Below are 27,189 nucleotides of genomic sequence, written 5' to 3'. Positions count from 1 at the left end.
TTTTTTTTTTTTCTACTTGTGTCCCTGTCAGTCCCCAGAACATAGGTGCCCTGAGTCGGCCAAACCTCAAGGTTGAGGGAAGAGTCCTCCAGACTGCCGAGTCTGCCCCGGACTTCCGACCCCACTTGCAAGGGAGTTACCAAACTGCAGCTTGAGGGAACATCCCCTTTACAAGAGAGCCCTCGTGACACCAGCTGGAAGTTCAGGGGTCCCGGGATGACCCTCACTTCAGATCAGCTGGCTACCAATTCCAGGGTCCCCAGCACCTCAGCTTTGATAATTGGCCAGAATGACTGACAGAACTCAGGAAAGATCTCTACTTACAATTACCGTTTATTTGACAGTGAGAGGGTACAGACTGAAGCCAGCCAGAGGGAGAGATGCACACGGCAGAGTCTAGGAGGGGTTTAAACACGGAGCTCCCAGTCATGCCGTCCCAACACAGTCATGGACCCGACGGTGTTGCCCTCATCCACCACAGTGTGCGACAATACCCACAGAATATTACCAACTAGGGAGAATCACCTGAGCCTTTGTGCAGAGTTTTTCCTGGGGCTTGATCACATACTGCCCATGTGGCTGACTTTGGTCTCCAACCCCACTGGTCTGTCAGGCTCATGGCTTTAGTCCCAGTTCTTCTGGAGGCAGCAACTAATACCGACTGTTCCAGAGTCCCCATCACAAATCACACTATGAGGCTGTGCAGCAGCCAGATTCCCAGGCAAACAAAGACACTCCTGTCAGGCAGGCCATTCAAGGGATGAAGAGATCACCGCTCAGTAGCCCAGAGCAAAGGCCTGACCTCTGTTCAGGTATGGTTAATTCTTCATTGTACAGTAGGACATGCCATAAAGTAAGTACCCAAACATGCAGTGTGGTGTGACAGCCTGGCTTGATTTTAAAGCCTCCAGGGATGCCTGGGTGGCTCAGTTGGTTAAGTGTCCAACTTCAGCTCAGGTCATGATCTCACAGATCATGGGTTTGAGCCGTGCGTCAGGTTCTGTGCTGACACCTCAGAGCCTGGAGCCTGCTTAGGATTCTGTGTCTCCCTCTCTCTCCTGAAGTATTTCTTCCTCCCCCACTCATTCTCTCTCTTTCTCTCTCTCAGAAATAAGTAAGTATTAAGAAAGAAAGAAAGAAAGAAAGAAAGAAAGAAAGAAAGAAAGAAAGAAAAGGAAAGGAAAGGAAAGGAAAGGAAAGGAAAGGAAAGGAAAGGAAAGGAAAGGAAATCTCCAGTTTCAGTGCTGGCTTTGCACGTTTGAGTTTAAGTTACTTAACCCTTATTCATGCCCAACAAAGTTGGAAGGCTCACAATTGCTGATTTCAAAATGGACTACATACTACAGCCATCAAAACAGTGTGGTATAACATCAGGATAGACAAACAGATCCATGAAAGGAGCATAGATAGACACCCTTGCGTTCACAGAGAGCTGATTTTTCAGTGAGGGTGTCAAGACAATTCGGTGGGGAAAGAACTGCCTTTTCAACAAATGGTGCTGGAATAACTGGATATCCACATGCAAACAAGTGAAGTTGAAGCCCTATTTCAAACCATATACAAGAGTTAACTCAAAATGGACCAAAGACCTAAATGTAAGGGCTAACACTATAAAACTATTAGAAGAAAACATAGGTGTAAATCTTCATGACCTTGGATTAGACAGTGGTTTTTTTATTTATTTTTAAATTTTTTTTTTCAACGTTTATTTATTTTTGGGACAGAGAGAGACAGAGCATGAACAGGGGAGGGGCAGAGAGAGAGGGAGACACAGAATCGGAAACAGGCTCCAGGCTCTGAGCCATCAGCCCAGAGCCCGACGCAGGGCTCGAACTCACGGACCGCGAGATCGTGACCTGGTTGAAGTCGGACACTTAACCGACTGCGCCACCCAGGCGCCCCGACGATGGTTTTTTTAAATATGCCACCAGAAGCACAAATAGCAAAAGAAAATATAAATGGCACCATCACAATAAAAAACACTTCCATGCTTCAAAGGATATCATCAAGAAAGTGAAGAGGCAACCCATAGATTGGGAGAAGACCTGCAAATCATATATCAGGGATCAGGGATTTGTATGTAGAAAATATAAAGAACTCTGACAATAACAAAAAGATACATAATCCAGTCAAAACGGGCAAAAAGATCTGAACAGATAAAAGAAGAAATGCAAAAGGCCGACAGTATGTGAAAAGAGCCTTAACATCATTAGCCATTAGGGGAATGCTGATAAGATACCAAGATACCACTTTACACCCACATGGACAATTAAAATGCAAAAGACAGAAAATAACGAGTATAACAAGTGTCAGCAAAGATGTGGAGAAACTGGAACCCTCGTGCAATGCTGACAGCAATGGAAAACGTTGCAGCAGCTTTGGAAAACTAGCTGGCGGTTCCTCAGAAGGCTAAGCAGAAAATTACCACAAGACCCAGCAATTTCACTTCTAGGTATACATGCAAAGCAATGAAAAACACTGTCCACATACAAGTGTGTATATGACTGCTCATAGAAGCATTATTCATAACTGCCAACAAGTGGAAACAACCCAAGGGCCCATTAACCAATGACCATTAGGTGAAGTTGGGCCATCTACACAACGGAATTGCATTCAGCCTTGGAAAGGGGTGAAGCAGAGATACCTGCTACAATGTAGATCAATCTTGAACATATTAGGCTAAGTGAAAGAAACCAGACGCAAAAGATAGGATTCCATTTATATGAAATAGAATAAGCAAATCTGTAGAGACAGAAAGTAGATTAGTGGTTGCCTAGGGCTGGGGAGGGAGGGTTGACGTTGACAACTAAGGGATGAGGGGCTTCCTTCCGGGGAAGTGAAAATCTTCTCAAAATGATGACGGTGGAAGCCACACAAGGAAAAACCACAGAGTCATATGCTACAGATGGATGAATTATGTGGTATGTGGATTATAGCTCACTAAAGTTGCTTACAAAGAGTATAAAAGGAGGATGAGAAAAAGGAGGAGGGGACGAAGAGGGGACTCTCAGGACATACTGTGATTCCTGATGCCAGAGCCACCTCTCAGTCAGGCCATCCCTTGCCCTGCTTGTCCCCACTCCTAGTCTCAAGCCTCAAGCCTGTACCCCAAATCTGTTCTGCTCAGCATGAAAGTAATCACACGTGCACTTCTGTCCGGTCGGACCAGCTATTCTACACTCTGGTCTGGTGAGGAGCTCACTTTCAGCTCCTCTCAAGCCAGCGATGAAAGTGAGGGAGAATTTGGGTCGTGAGACTGGCTGCCGAGGAAGCCCAGGCCTGGGACAGCCCAGAACTCCAGCCCGGTGAGGGCTGGAGGGCTGTGGCTGTAGCCAGCTGTGCTCGGGTTAAGCCCTCAGCCCCTGGAGGGTCTTCAGGGTGCCGGGTCCCTGAGCAGCCTTAATTCTGTGCTGTTGGAGGCCTGGCCCCCAGGGCCCGGTGTTTCACGGCCATCCTCAAGGCCTGCAGAATGGCATCCTGGCTGTTCCGTACATTGTAGTCACTAAGCTGCAGCAGGCGATCAAAATCTTCCTCCTTGTAGGTCATGTTGAATAGGGAATAGGGTGAGGTGGTCCCAGTGAGATCCACCTGGCCAGCTGGGAGCTCTGTGGGGCTGCGTAGGACACCTGTCCGGAGAGGGAAGGGGTTAGGAGTAGGACCCAGAGGCCTCCAGGGGTGGGCAGAATGAAGCCTTGCGACTGGGCACAGGGGGGCGCTGTTCCTCACTGAAGGGGCTCCTTGCTTTCCTCTGCCCTGTGTCCTTTGCCCAGAAATATAAATGTGGCTAGTATATAAACGCACTATTTTGAGATCTGAAGGGTTTGCTGCTCCCCACACTTCCTCATAGCAATGCACTTCCACTATAAAGGGAACCTCACAGTATCTCTCTGTATCACCTTCAGGGGCAAGGTGGAAACAGTGGGACAACAAAGTCAGGTCAGTGAAAGATTCAGCCAAGAGTCTGAAAACCAAAGGGATTTTTGCTTTGTAAGAACCAGTCTTTGTTGAGAGAGAAAGAGAATTCCGCAACGTGGGCTGAGCCTGTTAAGGGTAGAGCTGGAAGGTTTGGAATTAGAATGGGAACCAGCAAGCCAGGAATAACGTACAAAGGCAGAAGTTAAGTTTTCCCACCAGAAGGAGTTAAAGGTCTGACCCATTGGCAGGAGGTGAGGATTGGAAGGCCTGTGATGAGGGTTTACATTTCAGGGGCCCCAGAGTGGAGTCCCAGCTTCCTGAGAAAAGACGGCAGGCTGGGCTGGGGTGGGAGGGCAGAAGCCAACTGAAATCTCAGGTAGCTTCAGGGGAATCTGAGAGCAAGGGGCCTGGGGCCTCTCTGTCCTGGCTGTCTAGCGGTCCAACAAGGTGGGGCCTAAGCACAGGTGGAGATGGCTGCAGACGGGGACAACGCAGACCTCTGGTACAGGGATTCCCACACACCACCACGGAACAGGGCTGCTGAGGAGCCCAGGTGTAGCTCGGGAGGCTGGGGGAGGGGTGCCTGGGGTCATGACAGAGGACAGCATCACAGTGACTGTGCCAACAGAGAGCCCCTGTGAGGATGCGGCACCCACAACAGAAGTCAGCACACTGCCATGTCCAAAACTGGGTGGGATTAGCCTGAAGACCCCCTCCCTTTGCTGGCTACAGGAGTGCTGGGAAGGACCCAGGCAGTGCCTCTGAGGGTCCAGGCTGCCAGGCTGTTAGGAAGGGAAGGGATGCCTTACCAGGGGCTGAGTGGTCCTTGAAGGAGGCATTGACCAGTGGGAAGTGCAGCAAGACAGGGGTACCAGGGTGAGTGGGGTCCGAGAAGAGGTGGCACTCTGTTGGCTGGTGTTGGTCCTGAGGGTTGGGGTCCACTCGAGGGAATGGCAGTCCCTGGGCCCGGCAGTACAGCTCAGTCTGCTGCAGCGTCTGGTTGCGGAGAGGGGGGCCCAAAGAGAACCAGCTACTTCCTGGTCATCCCAGGTCAGTGCTCTTGAAAATGCTAGGATAGCTCTAGCCCAAACTGACTGCTCAGTGTCAAGACAACCTGGTTCTGACCCGTGTGGGGTCTAGTGCCTTGGAGGGAGGCGAAGGATTCCAGTGGTCTGCAATGTTGTTTGGTTAAAATCTTTAGGTGAGGTATAGACCTAGCATCTTTGCTCCCACTTGGGATTCAAATCTGGGTTATTTATGGGGCACCTGGGTGGCTCAGTCGGTTGAGTGTCCGACTTTGGCTCGGGTCATGATCTCACGGCTTGTGAGTTCGAGCCCCATGTCGGGCTCTGTGCTGACAGCTCAGAGCCTGGAGCCTGCTTCGGATTCTGTGTTTCCCTCTCTCTCTGCTCCCCTCCCCCCCCCCCCCCCACTCATGCTGTCTCTCTCTCTCTCTCAAGAATAAATAAAAACATTAAAAAAAATTTTTTTTTTAATCTGGGTTATTCAAATCCCAGAGCCTAGAGAGCCTCAGTAGGGGACCCACTTCTGTTCCTAGGTCCCCCCCCCCACAGGGGGGCCTGAGGGGATGGATGTGGACAGGCCAGGGTCTCCTCCCAGTTCTGTCTAGCTGTTCTTCTTGAGGAGGGTGTGGTGAGCTACCTCCCATCTGCCTGTCCTGGGAGCCCAGGGCCCCAGCACCTTCATAGCCCTTCCCAACCAAGGACCCTGGCAGGAGTCTGTGGGTTAGAGCCTGACACCCTTCCTTCCCCTTGGGGACTCAGGAAGTCAGGGCCAGTGGCCCAGTGGCCCTTTGCTTGCCCCTGGAGCATGGCCTGGCTGACGAGAGTATCTGGGGTTCCCATGAGGTAACCAGAAGCACCTTAAAGGGTGAGGATAGGGAGTAGTCGAAGGAGAGTATGAGGTCCAGTCTGCGGCCTGGCCGGAACATGGAGGGACAGCTGGTGTTGAGGAAGTAGCCGCCATCTACCAGGCAGAGCTGTGGCTCCTGAGGCGTAAGCTGACCAGGGGTGGAGTCTAGCTCACAGTCTGATCGGGGAGGCAGTGATAGTCAGAGGCAGCCTCTCCACCACAGATCATCTACCTTTCATACTACATTTGCCTCCATGTCCCCTTCTAACTTCTGGAATCACTCCCTGAAAGCACACACCACCCCAGCCCTTCCCAAGACCTTCCGCAGGCCAACCCCAGAAGGGAATGCTATGACCCCCCCCCCTCCCCCCAAGTCCCCCGCCGGTCCTAGCCATGGTCCATTTCCACCTGGGAGCCTAAGCCTGTCACCTGGGGATACACGGCAGGGGCCCTTACCTGCCCAGGTAGAGAAGTCTCTCTGGCTATAGTAGTCCTGGTGCAGCTGGAGGCCCCGAAGGAAGTTGAGGCTATGCTGGTGGAGCGGCCTGCCTGTCAGGAAGCCCTTAAATGCCTTGGCCAGCATTGTTCCGGGTTGCAGCCAGGAGGCCTCCAGCCGTGAGGAGGTCCTCACGGAGGCAGGAGACTCCTCTGGGTTCAGAGAAAGACACTGGTCCAGTGAAAGGCCTGGAAATGCCTGGCCCTGCCTCCCCTCTGATAGTGCCCTCCCCCAAGCACCTGAAGAGGAAGTAGACTCATTTCAGGCTCCTTGCACTGTCCCCCCTTCTCACCCAGGTTCTTAATTTTGTCCTTGACATGCTGCTTCCAGGTGTCATCAGAGCTGATGAGGTCATACCAGGCATCCAGCAAGTTCAGGGACAAAACGTTGCTCCAGATACCTGAAGGTCAAACCCCCACCGAAGTCACCCTCAAGACTCAGCACCCTGCCTCCCATCACCTCGAGGGTGGGGACGGAAGAGGGGAGTCAGGTGGGCTGCCCCTGCAATGGCTTTTCCACACAGCCCAACTCCAGTTTCCCCCACCTCCAGTTTCCCGAGTATGGGAATCATGTCTAGGCAATGAGGCCTGGCCCAGGACTGGCTAGAATCTTCCGAGTGACCACCACTCACCTTCCAGAAAGCAGATCCGGGACTCAGGGAGCTTCTTCATCAGCCGCCCCATGAAGAACTCAGAGCCAAAGAGATCAGAAGGGACAAAGGCTCCATACTTCAGGAAACCCACCTCATAGGGTGAAAACTCTACCCACTCTGTAGGAATAGGAGCAAGAGGCAGGAATGAGAGGAGAGTGGGTTGAGGAGAGCCCCAGCTCTGACAGGGGCCAAAGACACTGCCCCCCACACAGGCCTTAGCCTCCTCTCTGCCTGGCTGACTCCTGGGCTCACCATTCTTCCACCCAGCCCCTTGACCACATCCCCACTACCCCACAACCAGGAGAGTGGCTCTGCTCCCTGGCTCATTAGCCCATCAGAACCTCCTCCCTTCCAGAAGGCTGAGCACTCTGTGTAGGAGTTTCCTGTTTCAATCCTCTGAAGGCCTGCTGGGTGCATAGGAGGTATGCACATACGTGTGTGTGTGTGTGTGTGTGTGTGTGTGTGTGTGTGTGTGTGTGTTGGAGGGTAGTGTGGACAGGACTAAAGACTGTACCCTTGAAGTCCAGGGTCTCCAGATGGTTCTCTTTGACGTTGAGGCTCAAGTAGAGGGGCAGAGGGTTCTGGCCCCGCTCCAGTGCAGCTCTCTGTTCCGACAGCTTCTGATCCATCACCTGGGGTGGGAGGCATGAGGGCTTAAGCGAGGAAGGGAGCATTCTGGAGGCATAGGCTGAGGGGGAGGAGGCAGCTCCCCGCTGGAATTTGGGTGGCATGGGTGGGTGCACCCATCCAGTTTACACTCCCACCCCCATATTCTGACCAGATTCAGGGTCACCATGGGGGACTATGGAGGTTGTGCACTGCACATGTCTCAAAAGAATGCTATTCACAAGGACTACCGTGTCAACAGCAATACCCTACCCCTGCTCCTATGATTCCGTTGGCCCCATCCTTATGGGTTGAAGGGTGGAGTGGATGTGGACCCTGACACATGGACACAAAGGCACACATTGCTTTCCAGAAAGGACACAGGAATCCCCTTTCAGTACACATTGTAAGCTCTGTCGGGGGATGGGCTGCCCCTTCTAGATTCACATGAATTCATTTCAAGTTTCAGCCCTTCCAAAATGCTTTCCGGTCATCCTTGCCTCTCCCTCTTCACCCCCTTCTTTCCTGCTTTGCACAGTTGAAGTTGTACCCCATTGATTGATTAGTCTTGCCTCTGTTTCCAATTTTATCTTCAATAAAACTCCAAGTTCTGCCTTGATGGCAAGGACTGTGGCTCGCCTTATTGAGGAGCCTCCGCAGAGCCTCACGGAGTTCTAGGAGCACAGAAAGGTCTCCCTCTATCCCGGACCAAGGATGCAAATAGGGTTAATTTCCAGCATTAGCAAGGTTAATGGCGGTGGCTGGCTGGAGCCCCACCTGGGGAATGAGGCTTCCACAGGTCTTGGCTGCTTCTGCCAGACACAGACACACCGTCCCTCTCTTAGGCCCTCTGAACTGGAAGGCACCACACTCAGTAGCCAGACCTAGGGGTTTCCCAAACTGCCCTATCAGCCCTTATGATCTGATTTACTTGGAGAATGTGCTAAATTAAACATACAGATTCCTGGGTTTCCTCCTGAGAATCAGCAAAAACCACTTAGGAATTTGCTTTTTCTTTGGTCTCGCCAGGTGATTCTCATGATCAGCAGATGTACGTCCCAGGATGCTAGCCCTACCTTTCCAGTGAGGAGATTGCCCCCCCACACGCCCGGTGTACCCCCATCTTCCCCCTGCAGCCCTCTGTCACTGATGCATCATCTTTTCCCCTAGTTCTGCACTAGTGCCCAATAGGACTTGAGTTCTAGGGAAACCACAGGAAGAATCCCCAAATACAGCTTAAGCCCCTGGCACTATTTGTCATACGTACAAGTCAGTCCCTCAGGTGTGAAGTGTGTATGTAGTGAAGAGAGGGGGAGCTTGATCAATACCTGCAATTTCCCTTCTCAAAGGGTAATAATTCTCCAATTCTCTTCTTTTTATTTAGGCATCCTGTTTGTCTGCTCTTTTGTCTTGTACGATGAGGGAAAATGTGTCCTTTATTTACTCCAGATGAACCATTTCTGACCTGGGGGAGAGGGTCAGCACACTCCACCATCTCCTGAAATAATACCCAGCCTTCTTCTTCCTTTTTTTTTTTTTTTTTTTGAGAGAGAGAGAGAGAGAGAGGAACAGAGAGACTGGAAGAGAGAGAACAGAGCAAGAGGGGGAGAGAGAATCCCAAGCAGGCTCCACACCCAGCATGGAGCCCCATGCAGGACTCAATCTCACCATTGTAAGATTATGACCTGAGTGGAAATTGAGAGTAGGATGCTTAACTGACAGCCACCCAGGCACCCCTCTTTTTCCTTTTAATAGCTCACCAGGAAGTGGTGGCAAGCCTCTGGATCTCCAGACCCCCAGTTTCCAAATGAGCATCCCCAACCCTTCAGAGCACCACTCTGATGACTCAGGAGTCTCCCTGAGGTGTGGAAGCTGAGTGCAGTGTTGGCCATGGGTTCATGTGGTCTAGGCACTGCACTGGGGTGGGGGGATGGAGGGGGCGGAACTAAAGGCAAAGTCTTTCTGTCTAGAATTGAAGAAAAACACGTAAGACCTTCTTAACTCAGGAAAACGTGAGAAAAACTGAGTTTCTTCCTGAGGAATGGTGAGTAGATTCTAAGCAGTTCAGTGCTTGCCAACAAAAGATAAAAGAAAAATGTGTAAGCGGCATAGTTTGAAAAGCACTGATTATAACTGGTGTATTTTCAAGCAGGTTTTTACAAAACCACGACAATATTATAGAAGCGTGTAGACTAATAACGTCGTTCTGTGTAAAGTTCAGGTTATACTATTTCTCTAATAATACTTAATATTAATGAAACTGTGATTTGTTATGGAGTTCTATTTTCTGACATGTAAAATGACTTTTGGAGCCATGGATTGGTATAGCAGGGAGATAATAAATGCTTCTACCCAGCAACTTAAATTTGAAATACATACTACATTTTTCTGATTAAATAATTATTTTAAAAAGCATGCAATGGGGGCACCTGGGTGGCTCAGTTGGTTAAGTGTCCGGCTTCGGCTCAGGTCATGATCTCATGGTTTGTGAGTTTGAGCCCACATCAAACTCTCTGCTCTCAGCACAGAGCCCACCTCGGATCTTCTGTCTCCTTCTCTCTCTGCCTCTCTCCTGCTTGCACTCCCTCTCTCTCTCTCTCAAAAATACATAAACATTAAAAAGTTTTTAAAAAGCATACAATGAATGTTAGCTTTAAGAGATAAAGCATGATAACTAAGAAAAAAAAAGACTATTTGAAAAGCTTTAATATTGAAATAAAAATTTTAAAACCACACCAGTGCTCATTTTTAAGGACACATTGTTTGTTCAACAATATCATAAGATTTTTTTCCTGTGAACCAAAAAAAAAAAAAAACCCAACCAAAAACCCCAAAACCTTATTAAGTTTGTCTTTTAAAAAAAGACTATAAACCTTGTACATAAAACCATGCACGAAGTCATTACTGGAGAATCAAAGGGTAATTAAATAAAAGTGTTCTTTATAGCCTCAGATCAAACTGCATTTTATAGCACATCATAAATAAACTTAAAAGAAGCTTCTCCCAACTCTATAGTAACTATACCTCCACCAGATGGGAAAGCCACTAATAAAACCCTGTATCTTCACACCAGAACATGAACTTAAATAACAGACCTAAACAATACACAGGATATATTAATAAAATAAAAACATTTCAAGTAATTACATTGGTTTTATAAATTTAATGCCATTTCAATAAAAATTCCAAAAATTTTCCCATGCAACTTGACTGGCTGATTGCATTACACGTATAGAAGAGCTAAGGCCCAAAAGGAGCCAAGACAATTCTGAGAAAAACCAAGGTGGCAGGTGGGGGTAAGTCAGCCCTGTCAAATACCGGCATGTACTACAAATGTGGAGTCACTAAGCCAGGGTAGTGTTGGCACAGGGAATCGGCCCCATTCGAATGGAAGAGAGCTCAGGAAGGGTCCCGTGAGTGTGTGAGAGCTGACAAGTGAGACAAGTAGCAATGCAGACTTGTAGAGAAAGAAGAATCAACAAGTGGCATTAGGAAGGTTTGCTATCCATATAGGAAAAAAAAATTGGATTCAAGTCCACATAATACTTGAAGACATATTCTGAGTAGATTAAAGTCCTAATTGTGGAAAACAAATCTTTAACACTTTAATAAGGGTATATAGGAAGAGATTTTATAACTTTAGGAGGGAGAAAGATTTCTCTAGCAAGACCCTAAAAGCACAAACCACAAAGAACATAATGAGACACTGGATTATATTAAAACTATGCGTCAAAATCTAATAGAACTGATAAAGGATTAATATCCAGAAATGGATAATAATATATTAATATTAATTATTATTTTTAAATATTATATTTATTATTTTTATATCTAAATTATATTTAGATATTTTAATTATTATTTATTAATTATTAAATTTATTAAACATTTATTAAATATTAAATTATATATTTATATTTATATTTATATATTTTATATATTCTATTCTATACTTAGATATTATAAATTAAATATTAAATTAAATATTTATTGAATATTAAATATTCTTAATTATTAATATTGTTATTAATTAATAAATATATCAATATCAAGGAAATGGAAAGCTATAACAAAATTTTGTACAGCACCCATAAAATGATCAAAAAATTAAAATTTTAAAGAGCACGTAAGAAAAAGAAACCATGATACATTGATGGTAAGGGTGTGAATTAATGAAGGCTTTTTGGAGAATAGTTTGGAGAACAATTTGGCAATAGGTAGGAAAGCAAACGATACATGTGCCCAATGGCCTGATAAGTCCACTGCTGGGTGTGTATCTTCAAGGCTCAGAGAATCTCTAACATTTGTGCACAAGGGGACTTGTACAAAACCATTTGTGCAAGTAACATTATATTTTTCTTAAGGATGTATAATAAAAGGTGTATAATACGATAAACAATAAAAGTAAAGTATGTTATGTACTTATGTTTTGTATTATACAATACAATAACGTGTAAGACCGAAGATATGAGTGTGATGATAAAGCCAAATTCAGGATGGTGGTTCCCTCTGGGGTGGGAGGGAAATGGGACTGGGGAGTGAGCCACAGGGGGCTTCAACTCTTTCTGTAACATTATATTTCTGAGGCTGGTTGGCGAGATTGTGCATATTCATTACATTATTCTTTCTGCTTTATGCATTTTCTTTTCAGGATTTTTATATCTTGATAATCTGAAGATTATCATAATATTTAAATAAGAAATACTGATTTTTATAATAAATATTTTTAAACTAATAAATACAAAACAAGAATGGTTGGTAATTTCCAAATAGCATTGTGCTTGCCAGCAAGAATAACATTTAAAGAAAAATTCAAAGCAAAGCCATTTTTGGCACTCATTCATTTATAAAAAATCTTTCCTGGTCAAACTCCTGATTCCCAAAAATAAGAAAGACAAGAATCCTTTCTCTGCTAATATATTTGATAGTTTACTTTTAATTATGAATGCTGACCTTTTGTGTTTTAGTTGTTCCACATACTTTAAAAGAAACATTTGCATAATTATATGTGGTAAAACAATAGTGGGAAAAAAATCACTGATTTCAATATCAGTTAATGTAAGATTTAACAGTTGACTTACTAAACTTTCCTTAAAGAAGCAATGTAAAGGGATGCCTGGGTGGCTCAGTCAGTTGAGCGACTGACTTCAGCTCAGGTCATGATCTCACGGTTTGTGAGTTCGAGCCCCGCGTCGGGCTCTGTGCTGACAGCTCAGAGCCTGGAGCCTGCTTTGGATTCTGTGTCTCCCTCTCTCTCTGCCCTCCCCCACTCATGCTCTGTCTCTCTCTGTCTCAGAAATAAACATTAAAAAAATTTAAAAAAAAAAGAAGCAATGTAAAAAAAAAATGTATATCCTCAGTTTTGTCTTAATGGTGTTACAATAACAGTAAAGAAATATAATACCTAATACTTAATGCTTACTCTATCCCAAAGCACTACAGAATGCTCACAATGCCTTGAGGTAAGAACTGTTCTCACTAAATCTCCGCTCTCTCTCATCCCCCCTGAACAAATGAGAAAACTGAGGCACAGAGAGGTTAAGTAACTTGCATAAGAACATATAGCTAGTAAGAGGTACTGAGATTAAACCCAGGGAATCTGGCTCCAGAGTCTGTGCGTTTAACACTGCCATGAAGATATAGAAGAAGAATACATTCTATGTTGCAGTATTGATAAAATAAAAATTGCTCAAGCAATCTCTCTGACATCCAAACATAATGTGAGACTTTCGTCTCACTGCCGAACTGACTTTGGCATTGACTGGTCCCTAAGCTCTTGAGAGATCCATACATTTCTATTTTGTGGCAATGAACTGAAGAATAGCCTGATTCAAAAAGGCAGCATCCCAAAGTAGGGCAGACACTGAGACAGTGTGGTTCCTACTTCCTCTAACCACAGATCCCCGTCTCCCTCAACCTGTGGGAAACGCACACACGACTAACTGCAAGGTTGCCCTGGTCCCGCAGGTGCACACATGCCCTGCCTGGCAAGCAGGTGCCCTACCTGGCCATGCAGCATGGACTCCAGCACGAGAGCCCACAGGTCCACAAAGGTCTTGGGGTGGCCCTGCTTAGCCCGCAGCTCCAGCTCCCGGCAGTAGCTTGCTAGGCGCTCTGGGGAGAAGGCCTCCAGTTTGCTCTTGGCCAGGTGCTCTCTAGCACGTTTGATGGGTCCTTCGAGGTCCCCCTGTGACCACTCCGGGTCCCCGTAGAGGTGGGCCATTGTCCTGGGAGAATAAAGGGACAATATGGAGGGAGACGGAGGCCCAGCTTGGGTCACTGCAACACCTCCCTCCCACTTCTCCCAACGTGGCACTCCTGCAGCTAAGGCCCTGCCCATCCCTGAGAATGTGTCTCAGGGCTTTCTCTCAGATCAGCGCTGTCCAATATAATGTGAGTCACATAAGTAATCTGAAATTTCCTAGTAAGTACATTTTGAAAAAGAGAAGGTTAGTAAAAATTAATTTTAATAATATGTTTTAATTCAATATATCTAAAATTTGTAATTTCAACATGTAATCAACATAAAAAATTGACATAAATTTGTATTTTTCAAACTAAGTCTTCAAAATCCTTGTGTATTTTATAATGCATCTCAGTTTGGACTTGCCATATTTCACGTGGTTGCTATCCACAGGTAACTAGCAGCTACTGCATTGTATTGAACAGATCTAGACCCTACACCCATCTTCATGGGCCTGTCCTCAAGCCCTTTAAGATGCTGCATGTCAACAGCTATCACCTAAACTCCTCAGAGTTTACTCTTCTTTTACTCCTTAAAGTCACATTTCAGTAAGACTCAAAGGAGTGAATCTCTAACAGTGAAAAGCCCCACCTCATCATAGGCAGAGTCAGATACAGGGAGGCAGTGGTGTCTTCAGGCAAGATAGTATCGCTCCATCTAAATTTCTTCATCTATGCGTTAGGGGCAGTAAGAGAAACTACCCTAGGGAGTGTTATAAGGATTTAATGAGGTAACAACAATTAAAGAGAAGAGAGCTACCAATTTGGAGTTCCTGGTACTTATCATACATGTTAAGTGTTTTACTTGGGCTGTCCCATTACAGTCCTATGAAGTATGTACTACTATTACCCCCATTTTGGAGATGAGTCAACTGAGAATGAGAGGAAATAAATTGCCCAGGAAGTGGTGTTGCAGAGACTCAAACCCAGCTCCTTCTGAATCAGCTGCCTTATACCTCTTCGGTAGCATGGAATGATGTCCTACAATGCCTCTCCCATGGCAGGACCTCTGTAACATCTACTTCCTCCCTTTTGAGAAAGTCACTTTTGGCACCCATCAGACCGGACTGTTCACACCCATGTGGCTTCCTCACAGAGAAGGTTCCCCTGGTGTCTATTCCACTCCCCTCTGGGACCTGATCATCTATGTCTTCCAGTCCCCAGGGCCCTCACCATGTAGAGCCTGAGATGCCACTGAAGTAGGTCACACAGTCCAGGAGGCCCAGCTTCTGTAGGGCCAACAGGTGGCCGTAGAGAGACGTCATGGCCCGGGCACCTCCTCCTGTGGCCATTATGCCCACAACAGGGACCTGGACCACACACAAAAATAGGCTGGCTTAGCAAGGACTCAGGATGAAACTACTTCCTGGCTCCAGGGAAGGGACCTCATGGCCAGGGCCTGATTGGAGTTGGGATTAGAGCTAGTACCCAGCCCCTCCCCCAGGAAGTGACAGATCTCAGCCCCGGACAGATCCCCAAAGAGAGTGAGAACCCCAGAGCTTACCCCCTTCACCACCACCCCCTACCCCGCTCCATGTCCACTCCCATGTCTGCTGACTAGAGTGTCTAGGGAGGGCATAGGAATCAGGTACTTCCTTAAGGTCATTCCAAGGTATTGCACCCCCAAACCTCATCCTCCTGTAGGTCTCTGTCCAGCTGCAAGACCTGCTTGAGAGCCTTGGCCACCACCTGCTTCCTCCTGCTCAGGAAAGCTTTCTCCTCTGCACACAGATCAAAGCCCAGGTGCATAGCCAGCTCCTTAGGGCTGGGCAGTAGAGGATCCAAGAGTTAGGGGACACCGCATAGCTCAGCCACCGGTTGGCCAAGCCCACAACAGATGCCAAATAACCTCCCTTCTCCCATCCCCAAAGGCCAGCCTTTGCACAGCTCTCCCCTGCCCCATGATCATCCCTCACTGTCTCCCACAGATATGAATGTCCCTTACCAGCCCTCAGTCTTGAGCTGCAGCCTCACTTCGGGGGCCTGAAATCAAAGCAAGAGACTGAACTAGGCTGTCTTAGACCCTGGAGGGAAAGTGGGTAGACCCTGGAGGCCTGGGCTCCCCATCTTTATTCTCACTGGCACTTCCCATCCAGTTGAAGCCACTTACGTTTGTAGCAGGAACGTTAATGGTCACCTCCTTTCCCATGGCCAAGGACCTTAGAGGCACAGTGAGGTGCTCAGCTGACTTGTCTGAAGTCCAGGCATTCCTTTGCAACCTCTGGAGGGAAATATTCATTCATTCAGCCAATCCTTACTGAGTGTCTAGAGAGTGATCCCGACACAGTCCCTCTCTGATAATATGAAAATAATCACAATATTTATAATTATTATAATTATGGTAATTACAATTACTAATTATAAAAATTCCTGCTAATATTTATGGTTCTAACTGAATTATGGTATGAATTTATAATGAATTGGGTAATGAACAGATATTAGTAAGTGTTGTAAAGGAAAAAAAATGTTGTAAAGGAAATAAGCAGTGTGATATGATACAATAACCAAAGGTGGGGTGTGTGGGGTCTATTTCAGATGGGGAGTCAAGGAAGGCCTCTCTGAAGAGGTGCTATTTGAGCTGAGATCTAAAAGGAGAAAGAGGAAGTAGAGGATCAGGCAGCCTTGAAAGGAGTCAGAGGTAGAAGAGAGAAAGCACTTGGCATGTTAGAAAAGCAAGAAGAGACAAGTATGGCTAGAGCATCATAAAGAGGGGGAGCGTGGACCAAGATGAGGCAACAGAGGTGGGCAAGGGCCAGGCCTTGTGGGCACAGATATGGGATTTTAATCTAAAAGCATCATTGCAGGAGCCATTGAAAAGTTCAGACAGTCTGACAAGGCATAACAGCCCCCATGCCCACTTGAGGCTCCTGGTGATTTCCCTGTCTTGCCAAGGGCTTAGTGTCTAACTGGGGGAGGCTGGCAAGGCCACCGGAGCCTGGTGTTGGCCTGAGAGGGGCTCACAACAGCTGGAGCTGGCCCAAGGCTGGGAGAGCTCCAAAGCAAAGACCTACCTTCAGATGCCCACTCAGTTCTGCCTCTTGGGCTGCCATGTAATGGAAGCGGAAGGATGCTGTGCCTAGTGCAGAGGTCTGTGTGTCTTCATATGAGCCCTTCAGCACCAACTCCAGCTCATCCTGATCTAGGGAGAAAATGGGCAGATTAGCACGAGTGGAACAAGAGCCAGGAATCCCGGCAGGGACCCAGGGAAATCGGCAGTGCTGCTTGAACATGGCCAAGGCCTGGGAACCCCGGGCCGGTAGACAGGATTCTGGAAAGAGCCCTCCCCAGTCTTCTGGGCCCCACAACCCCCATGGGACTCCTACCTCCTGCTACATAGCCTCCTCCAGGTCAGGGGACCCTCCTGCCTAGAGGAGACTTGTTGCCCTTGTCCAGTGCGGGCAAGAAGAAAGAGGCAAGTTCTGCTCGGCTGCTCACCTCCCACTCTGTACAGGTTTCCAGTCACCCCATCTAGCAGAGACCAGACCTGGTTCTGAGCCACCCTCAGGCAGAAGCCAGACCTGGTTCTGAGCAGGCCTCACCTGTGACCGTGGCTGTGCTCCCAATGCTGACCAGATGGATATCCAGGCATGACAGCTCTCGGGCCTGGGGCAGACCACATCATGGGCAGGGGGCTCTGGAGGAAAAGCTGAGGTCTCCTTGGCTTTGCTCTCAGAACCCCTCTGTCCCAAATCCACCACACGCAGAACGGGAAGTGAGGGCCAGAGTGGGACTGGAGGCAGAACCCCTGACTCGAGACACCTCTAATCTGCTGCAACTGCCAAGTCAGGTGTTCTGGAGCAGCCAGGAGAGTCCCATCTCCACCCCGCACACCCTATCCCCCAGCTTTCCTAGATTTGCCCAACATCGGAGATCCTTAAAGGTCACCCAAGCCTCAGACACCGTTCTTTCTTCTCTGTGTTTCTCTGGACTCAATCTGGAGAGTGTGTTCTACCATAACCGCCCCCAAACAGTAGCGTGCAAACCACTGGTCTATGATTGGAGAAGCTTTTACAATGTTAACAATGAAGGTACCTCCAGCCTGTCCTCCTGTTGACCTGCTGGCCAAATGAGCCTGTAATACCTTTCATTCTCTGTAATGCCTGTCAGCTGACACCCACAGTCCACCCGGCTCTTGTTACCGATGCTCTCCTGTAGACCTGCTGACTTTATCAACCCACCACTGGTCTCCATCACTCAGATAAAAAGCAGCTGCCTAGGTATGATGATTTTAACGTGCATTTGTAAAAGTGATACTAGCCCATCAAACAGGCACTTGCACAACCCTGAGGGTAAATGCTTTCTTCAGTTCGGGACTCTATGTGCCTTACCTCACCTTAGGCCCAGCCCTGCTCCCAGGTCATGGCTGTGTTGCTCACCTGTGAGCTTTGAGTAGAAAGTGCATTGGTTACCACTGCAGCTTTGTGAGCTTGCTCTGTTTTAGAAGAGCTGACCAGGACTGTCCAGTGTCTCAAGGAGGAGCTGACTGACCCCCTGACGCTATCCCAGAGCCCCCATATTGGAAGCAACCACACTGGAAACTCCCTCTGAGCCTCTGCTACTTCAGCACTAACACCCCAGCCTGGCCTGGCCTTCATGACTCGCTCACCACCTTCCAAGGCTGAGAACTTAAGTCCATCACAGGTGACAACACTGTCAGGAACACCTAAAATTCCCCCAACACTCCCTCAGCCATCCAGCCTTGGGCTACAACCTCCTCTCAGCAGAGCCTCAAACTCTCTCTCTCCATATTCCCTGAAGGCCCTGGCCCCTCCAAGCCCCAGCCCCTGATCACAGCCCTGGTAACCACCTAGCTGGGAGGCCAGGGGTGGTAGTACCACAAGCCTCTGTCCCTGCCTGTCCCTTCTGCACCTCCTACCTTAGTTTCAGCTCTGGGGCCCCTCCCTCAGATGCCCTTACAAGCCTGAGGAGAGTGGTTACCACAAGGACGTTGTTGGTGATGAGGTCTTCTGGGCGTTCTGACCTGGAAAAATTAAGACATCGGGAGCTCAGCCTGGCAAAGGTGAATACTCCCTGCACTGCGCTGTCCCCTCACAGGCCAGCCTCCAGCCTCCCTGGGGCCTCCCCGGGGAGATGCTGAGGGACCCTAAGCCCTAGGTACCATTCATGAGGGAGGTGCTTCTGAAAAGTGCAAGGTGAGGAAAGAAAGGGACAGTGGGGCCAAGGAAGCAGTGACTTTCCTCTAAGACCCCTCACCCAGACTGGCAGGGGTGGGGACTGAGGGATGGAGAATCTGGGTCAAAGACATTTCCCTAAATAAATCCTGGGTCCTGAGACACTCCCCAGACTGTGTGATTGTTACTCACGTTTTTTCCATCAGGAACTCCACGTCCAGCTCCTCCTGTCCCTGAAATCAAAGATAAACAAGTCATCAACATTTACACTTATCTTTGGAGTTGACACAGTTCTTTGACAACGCACTGTCTCATCTCGAGCAGTGTCTCAGGGATGCACAGTATAACAATTCTTCCCACTTTACAGATGAGGAAATTGAGGCTTAGGGAAAGATGGTCTACCTGCCCAAGTTACCTACAGCTGATAAGTCTGCAGAGAGCAGTTCTCTCTTCTTGGCAGGGCTGAAGAGAGGGATGAGCACAAGCCTAAAGAGGCTTAAGGACACTCAGGGCCCATCTCCTGTTCCTCTTGTGGGGAATCTGACCCCAGAACCCTGCCTTCCCACTCCTTACCTGCTGGAGAAAGAGCAGAGGCCTTCATAAAGCAGGACTTGGGTACCACAGGAGATCAGAGGCAGTGAGCAGGAGTGATGGATCCCACAACTGCCCCAAGAGTTAGTTACCCTGAGCTGTGTTTTGATGGACATTAGGAAGTTGTTCACCACTGAAACCTTCCTCCCATAGATGACTAAAATCCCTCCACAGAGTGATTCAGTCTGTAACAGTCTAGTTAAGCCTTTTCCTTTCCTATTAATGTGTCAATCTCTGGGTGGGGTTGCCATCTTTCCAGAACGAATTCAACCCAGCAGCATCCCAATAGATAGGCAAAACTGTAACTTCCTCAGCCTGGAGCTGAGAGAGGTGGGGCCCAAGGGGATCCCCCACCCACCTGGGGACGCAGGGAGAAGGTCTTCTGCAGCAGCTGGCCAGGGAGGACTTCTGAGACATCATAGAGAATCTTGAAGCAGGCATCATCCTCCGTGACTGGGTCCTCATCATAGACGTTTAGCTCCAGAATATTCTAGGGACCCGAGAACAGCAACTTGACACATTATTTACTCATTACTGTACTTCACACCTGTTGAAACTTTACTTGATGTCCAGGGTCAGGAAAGATTATTATGCCTCCATACTTTGTACTTCAAAATAAAAAGGATAGTAAAACTTCAAAGCAGTAAAAGGAAATCCAGCAAAGTTCCTAATCTCCCCCACCCTTTAATTGTTTTTTATAAAAAATAAAATCCTTTCAGTGTTTCCTCGCCTCCAACCTCCCCCCACCCCCCGCCGCCCCCACCGCCACCCCAGCTTGCTGGTCCCCCAGGGCACCATATGTACCAGGAGCTTCCATGCATTTATCTCATTTAACCTCACAACAACCCCATCAGGAAGGGATTCTTCCTGTCTCCCTTCCACACATGGCCTTAGAGAGGACCAGCAACTTGCCAGAGGTCAGACTCACAGCCAGCTGCTGGGTCACACATTCTCTTCCACACAGCCATATCCAGGCTGGGAACAAAGATACCTCCCCAGTGTCTCCGACTGAGCCCTGGAGGGAAATGTGTTCCAAAAGAAGGATATAGCCTGTCCTTAGGAGGGTGGCCCTGGCCTTTACCTTGACCCGACTCTGGATCAGGAAACTGAAGGTCTCATTCCATACAGGATGCCTGGAGTTGGTGATTGTTTTGGTTTTAAACTTTGTCCCAGGTGCAGTGGGCAGCTGTAGGGTCACGTAGGGGTCTGCCTCACTCACTGCCAACATCAAGAGAACAGTGTCAGAGAGAATTCCTTATACTCCTCTCCAGGGGACTCACCAAATTCCTGCCACAACCAGCCCAGCCCCCAGGTTCTCGCCTGGGCCTTTCCCATAGGGTCTGGTCATCTCTGCACCCCTGGAGCCCAGGAAACTATTACTCACACAGATCAGCCCAGCCCAGGTTCCTGGCCTCCAGGACCTTCACAGTAAGCCTCCAGCAAGCAGAGGCCTCCACCTGGAGAGAAATAACAGACTACTCAGTCCTTCCTGCCCAAACTTGAGCCCACCAGTCTGTGCTGAGGTTTCTCCTAAGATGCTCCATGATGCTGCATGGCATTCTGGGGCCAAATAGCCTGTGCCCACCACTGTCCTCGGGGCTGTGGTTCCAGGCTGTAGCAGTCAAGGCATGGTAGGCCACCCAGGGGGTGGAATTTGTGGGATCCCCTCCCCTTCAGGGACAGGATTGCACAGTGCGGTGGTGAAAGCAGGGAAATGAGGGCCAAGGAATGGCCACCACACTGGACATGTCAGTTTGGGGTTGCCCCCCACCCAGGGCCCCCAGAGAGAGCAGCCCTTTGGTGAAGCATGTGAGTCTGCTGTTCAGCACCCCTCAACCCTCTGGACAGGACATGAGACTCGACACCAGGGAGGCTGGGCCCTGGGAAGCCCAGTCATCTGTGACAGCCATGGGCACTCACCCTCTCTTGAGTGTGAAATAGGAAACTCCAAGAGCATCAGGCCATTACCATGAGCAAGAGGCCATTGTGAACTAAGGCACTGGGGAGGCCACATTAGCCCACAGACAAAAAGCCCAGTGAGGAGGAAGAAGGAACTGAGTGGGCACAAGCGCACAGGGGCAAAAGGAGCAGAGGTGGTGAAGGACAAGCAGTAGGCAAGTAGGGTGCACCGAGTCCTGCTGGGGACAGGGCACCCGGGGGCTATCCTCACATCCCTACTGCTGAGGGCCTTGCCACTGCCTAGATCCCGGGTGCCTAGGGTTTCTGTTCTTCTTGAGGCCTGGCTATGGAGCTGTTACTGGGCACCCTGCTCAAGGTTCTTACAGCAAGTCCCTGCGGGCTGAGGTAGAGGTGACATTGTGCTTGCATGATAGACATTCGGCCTCATGTGGTGGGGAGATAGTGCTGCGATGACACCAAGGAGCTTTCTTGCTTTGTGCCCTCCCACCATCAGTCCCTTCTGTGCCCGTGATCCAGAAGTCTCCTGCCAGGGCCCATCTCGGCTCTGCACAGACGCTGCCTGCTGGGGGCTGCCTCAGTGTCCACAGACCAGCTCTCTATTCCCACAGAGAAACTTAAAGGACAATGGGCCACAGCAGGGTCGCTCAGGACCAGTACCCTGTGGGTCCCCACATCACTGTCCTGCGCCTTCATGCTGAGTATCTTTGTCATTCCTGTCAGCTTTCTGGCAGAGCATACGTGATATCCAACCCCCCCCCCCCGCCCCGACCCCGAACCCCCTGCAAGGCCTCTTGTTTCTCCCTTCTTGGGGCTTAACTCCAGTGACACTAGCAACACTTTGACCCTACACGCCTTAAGCCAGAGCTTATAAATGGTAGACATTTCATGGCTTTTTAGACACCTGGTTCCATGTCCTCCCTGCACCCAGATTCTATCACTGCCTGGACAGAGGAAGTGCTGGCTGGGGTCCTGGGGCCCAGGAGGGAGCTGTGCTTCCATGTCCCACTCCAGGACAGGGCAAGGACAGAGGCAGCCCCTGCTCCCCCTCATTGTCGAGGCCACAGCCTGTGGGCTGCTCTAGAGCCACATGGGGCTTCTAAGTGTCCCCAGTTGCTCCTCTCCAGCCAGTCACCGTGCCCAATTTGAGCATTGTTGCCCATTTCTCTCTCTGGTCACCAAAAGCCGCTCAATCTCAGAAAGCCCACTGTTCCCTGGCGGGATATTTTTCCAGGGTGAAACCCTATTTCTTGTCACACCTAAAACCATCAATGTTGCAGAGCACCAGAGGATGGGCTGTGACAGTAATTACAGTGACTAGCTACTACTGAGGGAGGTGCAGTGGGGTGGTCAAGGCAGGCTCCCAGCCACGATAGCTGGATCTAAACCCTGGTCCTCTGCTTACTTGCTGTGTGACCCTGGACAAGTCACTGAACCTCCCAGTGCCTCCAATTCCTCATATGTAGTGGAATTAGTAGAGGCTAAATGTGTTAACACCTGTAGAATGCTTAGCAAAAAAGTAAAGTTTCCAGATAATTGCTCTTATTACTGTTTATTAAGTGCTTGTCATATTTCTAGGTGCTGTACTAAGCATGTTATGTATTCCAACTTGATTTATCCTCCTGACAACCTCCTAAGATAGTACAAGATAGTATTCTGCTTTCCTCCCATTTTACAGATGAGGGAACTGAGGCTCAGAAAGGTCAACTCGCCGTAGGTCACAGAGTTAGTAGGTGACATAGTCAGGATTCAAACCCAGATCTTTAAGGCCAGAGCTCATATCTCCTGTGCTGTTCTACCTTCCCAGGACTTTGCTTCTTTGTAAAAGCATGCAACTTTCCCCCACTGCCCTGTGGATATATAGACAGCAGAATTTCATAGATTTGTTTTAGACCAATATGAATATTGAACTAACTAATAGGATTCTCCTGAGGGCACTGCGGCTTCCCCTTCCCTTTTGAAATGTCCTCCCATCTGAAATCATCCCATCAATCCTTAATTGATGACTGACCCTGGATGCTTATGGAGAGCTTCTCCAGCAAGAACCCCCAGCCCAGCTTCCCGGAAGATCCTGGGAGTACCTCCCTGCTGAGAGTGTCAGCCACTGTTTCTCCCAGCGCCTCCTCCAGCCTCCTCCCTATGGAGAGACTCAGTGCTGACCCCGGCTCAAGACAGGAGATATGGCCCAAGGAAGTTTAAGGGGGCTAGAGTCCCCATATAGGGGTCTGGAGTATCTGTGACCATGGGGTCTTCATCAGGAGGATAAAAATGAGCAGGCTGCCTTTCCCCCTGTTGGCACCCAGGGACCTGTGTGGTAGAGGAGGTTGGAGAGAGGGAGGTTGGAAACTTCAGGAACAGCCTCAGGCCCCGTGTCTCCTGAGTCATGCTGAGCTGATGCTCCCAGATCTCACAGCAGGCACGTTCCAGAGCAAGTCCTGGATGCTTCGCCTGTCCTGCCAGCTCAGCTCCTGCTGCCAGGGCAGGCTCCAGTTCCCTCTTCCAGCAGGAAAGACGCTGGGTGAGGCCGCTACTGAGGCTGCCCCAGGAGCCGACTTGAAGGCTGAGGGTAAAGGGTCTGGTCTTGGGGACTCAGTCAGTCCCAACAACATCAGCTGCAGGAAAGGTGTTTTCCAGGCATGTGGGCCGACTCAAGCTCCCAGAGCCACTGAACCTTGAGCTTCTGTTTTGCCCCTGGGCTGGGCCTAGAGCAGGCAAAGGGTAGCAGGAAAAGATGCCTGGCCTTTCCCAGGGAGACGAGGATGAAGACAGATACTTCAGAAACTTCCACAGCTGGAGGCTGTAGGCTCAGGGGCTCAGGCTCCTGACGGGAGGAGCAGATTGAGCCCGGGCTGTCCAAACCCTCCACCACCAGCTCCTGCAGCCTTGGGTTCTTCCCAGCCCCCCATCAAGGCGTTTTCACTAATGTCCACCTTGGAGGGGGTGGTCTTCTAGACCTCAGGTTGACACGGGCTGGGGCAGTGGGTGTCATCCTTCAATGGAGGGGTGTCTCTCTATCCTTCCCCAGATTGCCTGGTCCCTGTCCTGAGTCAGGCAAGTCTTCTGCAGAAACACCAGTCTGGAACTGCTGGACTGGATCTGACTCAGGCCTGGGTCTCAGGGTCAAGGTTCCAGAGACCTGGCAATGTCTGAAGAATGAGGCAAATGCCTCAGGACAGTGTGCTTAGCACACTTAGCCCCTGTCATGGCCACTGCCTGGGGCACCAGGGGAGACCTGAGGAGCCAGTCCCTCTGGCCTTGGTCCACAGCAGAGGAAGACAAATCTGGGCTAAGGGGAAGCACATGGAAGGAGTGGGGCTAGTCGTTTATAGACCTCTTTGGCCTGGTTGCAGCCTCATCTCTTGGGCCCGGGAAGTAACTGGCAGCGGGTGGGGAGTTGGCCTGGCAGACCTCCTGAGACACACAGGGTGGTCCCTTGGCCCCAACCATTTCCAAGAAGTTCACTACCTGCAGTGGTGAACTATGGGCCTGGTGGGGGTATCCTCTGGTGACACGTAGCCACTGTGTTCTTTGATGCAGCCTGTGAGCTTTTGTGGGAAGGAGGGTAAGAGCCTCTAAGGGGGCTACTGGCTGATCACTCACAGTGGAGAGGGAAGGCTCTGGTCTCCCAGGCCTTCTACTTTTATGAGAGTGGATCATCTATCCACCCCACCCACTCCCCATCCCCAAACACAGAACCCCTTACCTTCTACTTCCCACCCTTGGCCTCTGCCTAGGCTGAGACCCCAGCTCTGGGACCCAGGCCTTTGCCAGAGGTCAGAATTACCTCGGTGTTAGCTATGTCAGGCTTCTCAGAATGCACCCTGGCCCCAGGCCCTGCCCTGAGCGATGCCCAAGGGCTTGGCAACACTGTTACCTGGTGAGGATGGCCAGGTGGTCCCCTAGTTGTCAGTCTTTCCATACTGACACTCCCAGGCTCCAGCTCCTCCCAAGATGCCAGCTCCCTCGCTGGCTGGCAGCAACTATTCCAAGGGAATGGGACTGTGAATCTGCCAGGCTCCGAGGAGCCATGATCCTATAAACAGGTTGGGGCTCCACCCCCCCAAGTCACTCCTTTAGCATAGCACCTTCTCCTCTTCCCCAAGAGGCTGGGCCAACCAGCATCTCCAGAAACCTCTGGCAGGGCTCCAGGGCCCGCAGGTGGAGCACCCCTTTCAGACATGGAGCATCAGAATTGCAGATGCAGCAAGGAGGGGAGACAAGTCCTAGGAGCAGTGGCAGGAAGCTGGTTCCCCTGAGGCTGAAGGTCTGGGCCAGGGTAGGGGCAGAACTGTGGCAACTGCAGCCCAGCCCCAGCCTGAGCCAGATGAGCCTCTCAGGGAGGAAGGCTGAGCATATGAGAGGAGATAAGAGGCCAGACCTCCTCGGCAGCTCTCTGCCGCCAGGATCCTGGGGATGCTGGGGTGGCCGGCCCTGTGCAGAACCTGAAGAGCTACAGGGGGCTCTGGACTCTGGTTCTAAGCCCTTCACCCTCAACTGTACCCTCACTCCCTTCCTTTGGCTAATCCTAGGAATTTAGGGGACTTCCATTAGACTCAAATGGCAAACCTACCACATAAAGGTAAGAGAGACAAAGCAGGAAACTCTTAGACTATGGATACCACAGAAGAAGACTTTGTGAAGTCACCTGTTTAAACTTTTCAGTGTACACAGTGGCACGAAGTGTTCTCCTAAAAGGACGTGAATTCGGTGTTTTCACTGTCAGTTCACTATGTCATTTAACAATATGATTTGTTTTTCAAGGCAAGTGAAATTGAATTAATGTTAACTTAGCACAAATGGATCTAAAAGGTATTATTACAGAATTGGCAAAAAAAGAAAAAGAAAATTAATAAGTCTCAAAAAAGTGAAAAATAATTGAATGGGAAATATTTCTAATTTGTATGAGCCAGCTATAAAATCTAATGAAAAAGTCAATGTAAAACGTAGACAGCTATGAATGAAGCACAACTTATTCCAAAGTGAGTCATACATGAAGCAATGCACAAAGACCCACAGCTGGTGAGTGGCAGAGCCCAGGATTATGCTTTCTGGACTAGAAGTCTGTGTCCCCTTCCCCAGGCTGGACGTAGCCTAGCCTGGAGCCCACCTACCCTCCATGACCAGGGCCAGTCTCAGAGCCATCCCTGAAAAACACATCTCGCTGAGTGAATAAACATCTCCCTGAACTGATGTGGACCTCATCTGGAACCACCAGATTGGCAGGGGAAGCTACAGAGGCAGAGCTGAAGCGTCACCTACCATGAGGTAACCCCCAGTGCCAGCCCTCCACACATGCATGGCAGGGCCAGGCACCCCCACCTCCCCAGAGGACAGGGTCCCTGGGCTCAGCTCTTTGGACTAAGAGGAGAGTTTTGTGCTCAGTTTACTTCGTCTGTGCAGTATGGTGTGGTTGATGCTGAGCCTGGTAAAAACCATGGCATTCCTGACTCAGAGATTCTCAGCTTGAGCTAGGGCCCACGGATGGAACTTGGGGCACTCTGAATAGTTCCTGAGATTAGGTGCAGAATTACGTGGGTATGCGGACATGAGAATGCTTCTGGAAAAAAGGCCTAGAGCAGCACTGTCTAATAGGAAAGTCATGCAAGCCACATATGTCTTACTAAACTTTCTAGTGGCCACATTTTAAGAAGTAAAAAGATATAGGAGAAATTAATTTCAACGATGCATTTATTTAACCCAATCATTCAAGGTATTATCGATTCAACTATAATCAACATATGGAATTATTAAGGAGATATTTTACA

At 49.2% G+C, this 27,189-nt stretch overlaps 1 protein-coding gene across 1 annotated transcript; it reads right to left on the bottom strand.

The window, feature by feature from the left end:
• Nucleotides 1–2,706: 2,706 nt before the first annotated feature.
• Nucleotides 2,707–25,435, bottom strand: PLA2G4D (phospholipase A2 group IVD). Its single transcript, XM_045448075.1, has 20 exons — nt 25,299–25,435; nt 20,892–20,964; nt 20,589–20,725; nt 19,866–19,997; nt 19,109–19,149; nt 18,723–18,765; nt 17,324–17,387; nt 16,796–16,923; nt 15,895–16,005; nt 15,730–15,767; nt 15,414–15,549; nt 14,958–15,094; nt 13,546–13,768; nt 7,450–7,567; nt 6,915–7,052; nt 6,576–6,683; nt 6,244–6,435; nt 5,798–5,964; nt 4,725–4,911; nt 2,707–3,626 (listed from the first exon to the last, which is right to left on the bottom strand). Exons 1-20 carry the CDS (start codon nt 25,341–25,343, stop codon nt 3,400–3,402), a joined length of 2,445 nt encoding a protein of 814 aa, XP_045304031.1. The 5' UTR covers nt 25,344–25,435; the 3' UTR covers nt 2,707–3,399.
• Nucleotides 25,436–27,189: the final 1,754 nt, after the last annotated feature.

This window comes from Leopardus geoffroyi, chromosome B3 (assembly GCF_018350155.1).
Source record: "Leopardus geoffroyi isolate Oge1 chromosome B3, O.geoffroyi_Oge1_pat1.0, whole genome shotgun sequence".
Classification (NCBI taxonomy): Eukaryota; Metazoa; Chordata; class Mammalia; order Carnivora; family Felidae; genus Leopardus; species Leopardus geoffroyi.
This window is presented reverse-complemented; position numbering and strand designations above follow the sequence as displayed.

Excerpts from the sequence above, each read along its gene's own strand:
- PLA2G4D (XM_045448075.1), bottom strand. The coding sequence starts at position 25,343 with ATGGAAAGACTGACAACTAGGGGACCACCTGGCCATCCTCACCAG. Across the intron at positions 19,998-20,588 it reads TGATCCAGAGTCGGGTCAAG|AATATTCTGGAGCTAAACGT; the intron begins GTAAAGGCCAGG and ends TCGGGTCCCTAG. Across the intron at positions 6,684-6,914 it reads CCGGATCTGCTTTCTGGAAG|GTATCTGGAGCAACGTTTTG; the intron begins GTGAGTGGTGGT and ends TTTGACCTTCAG.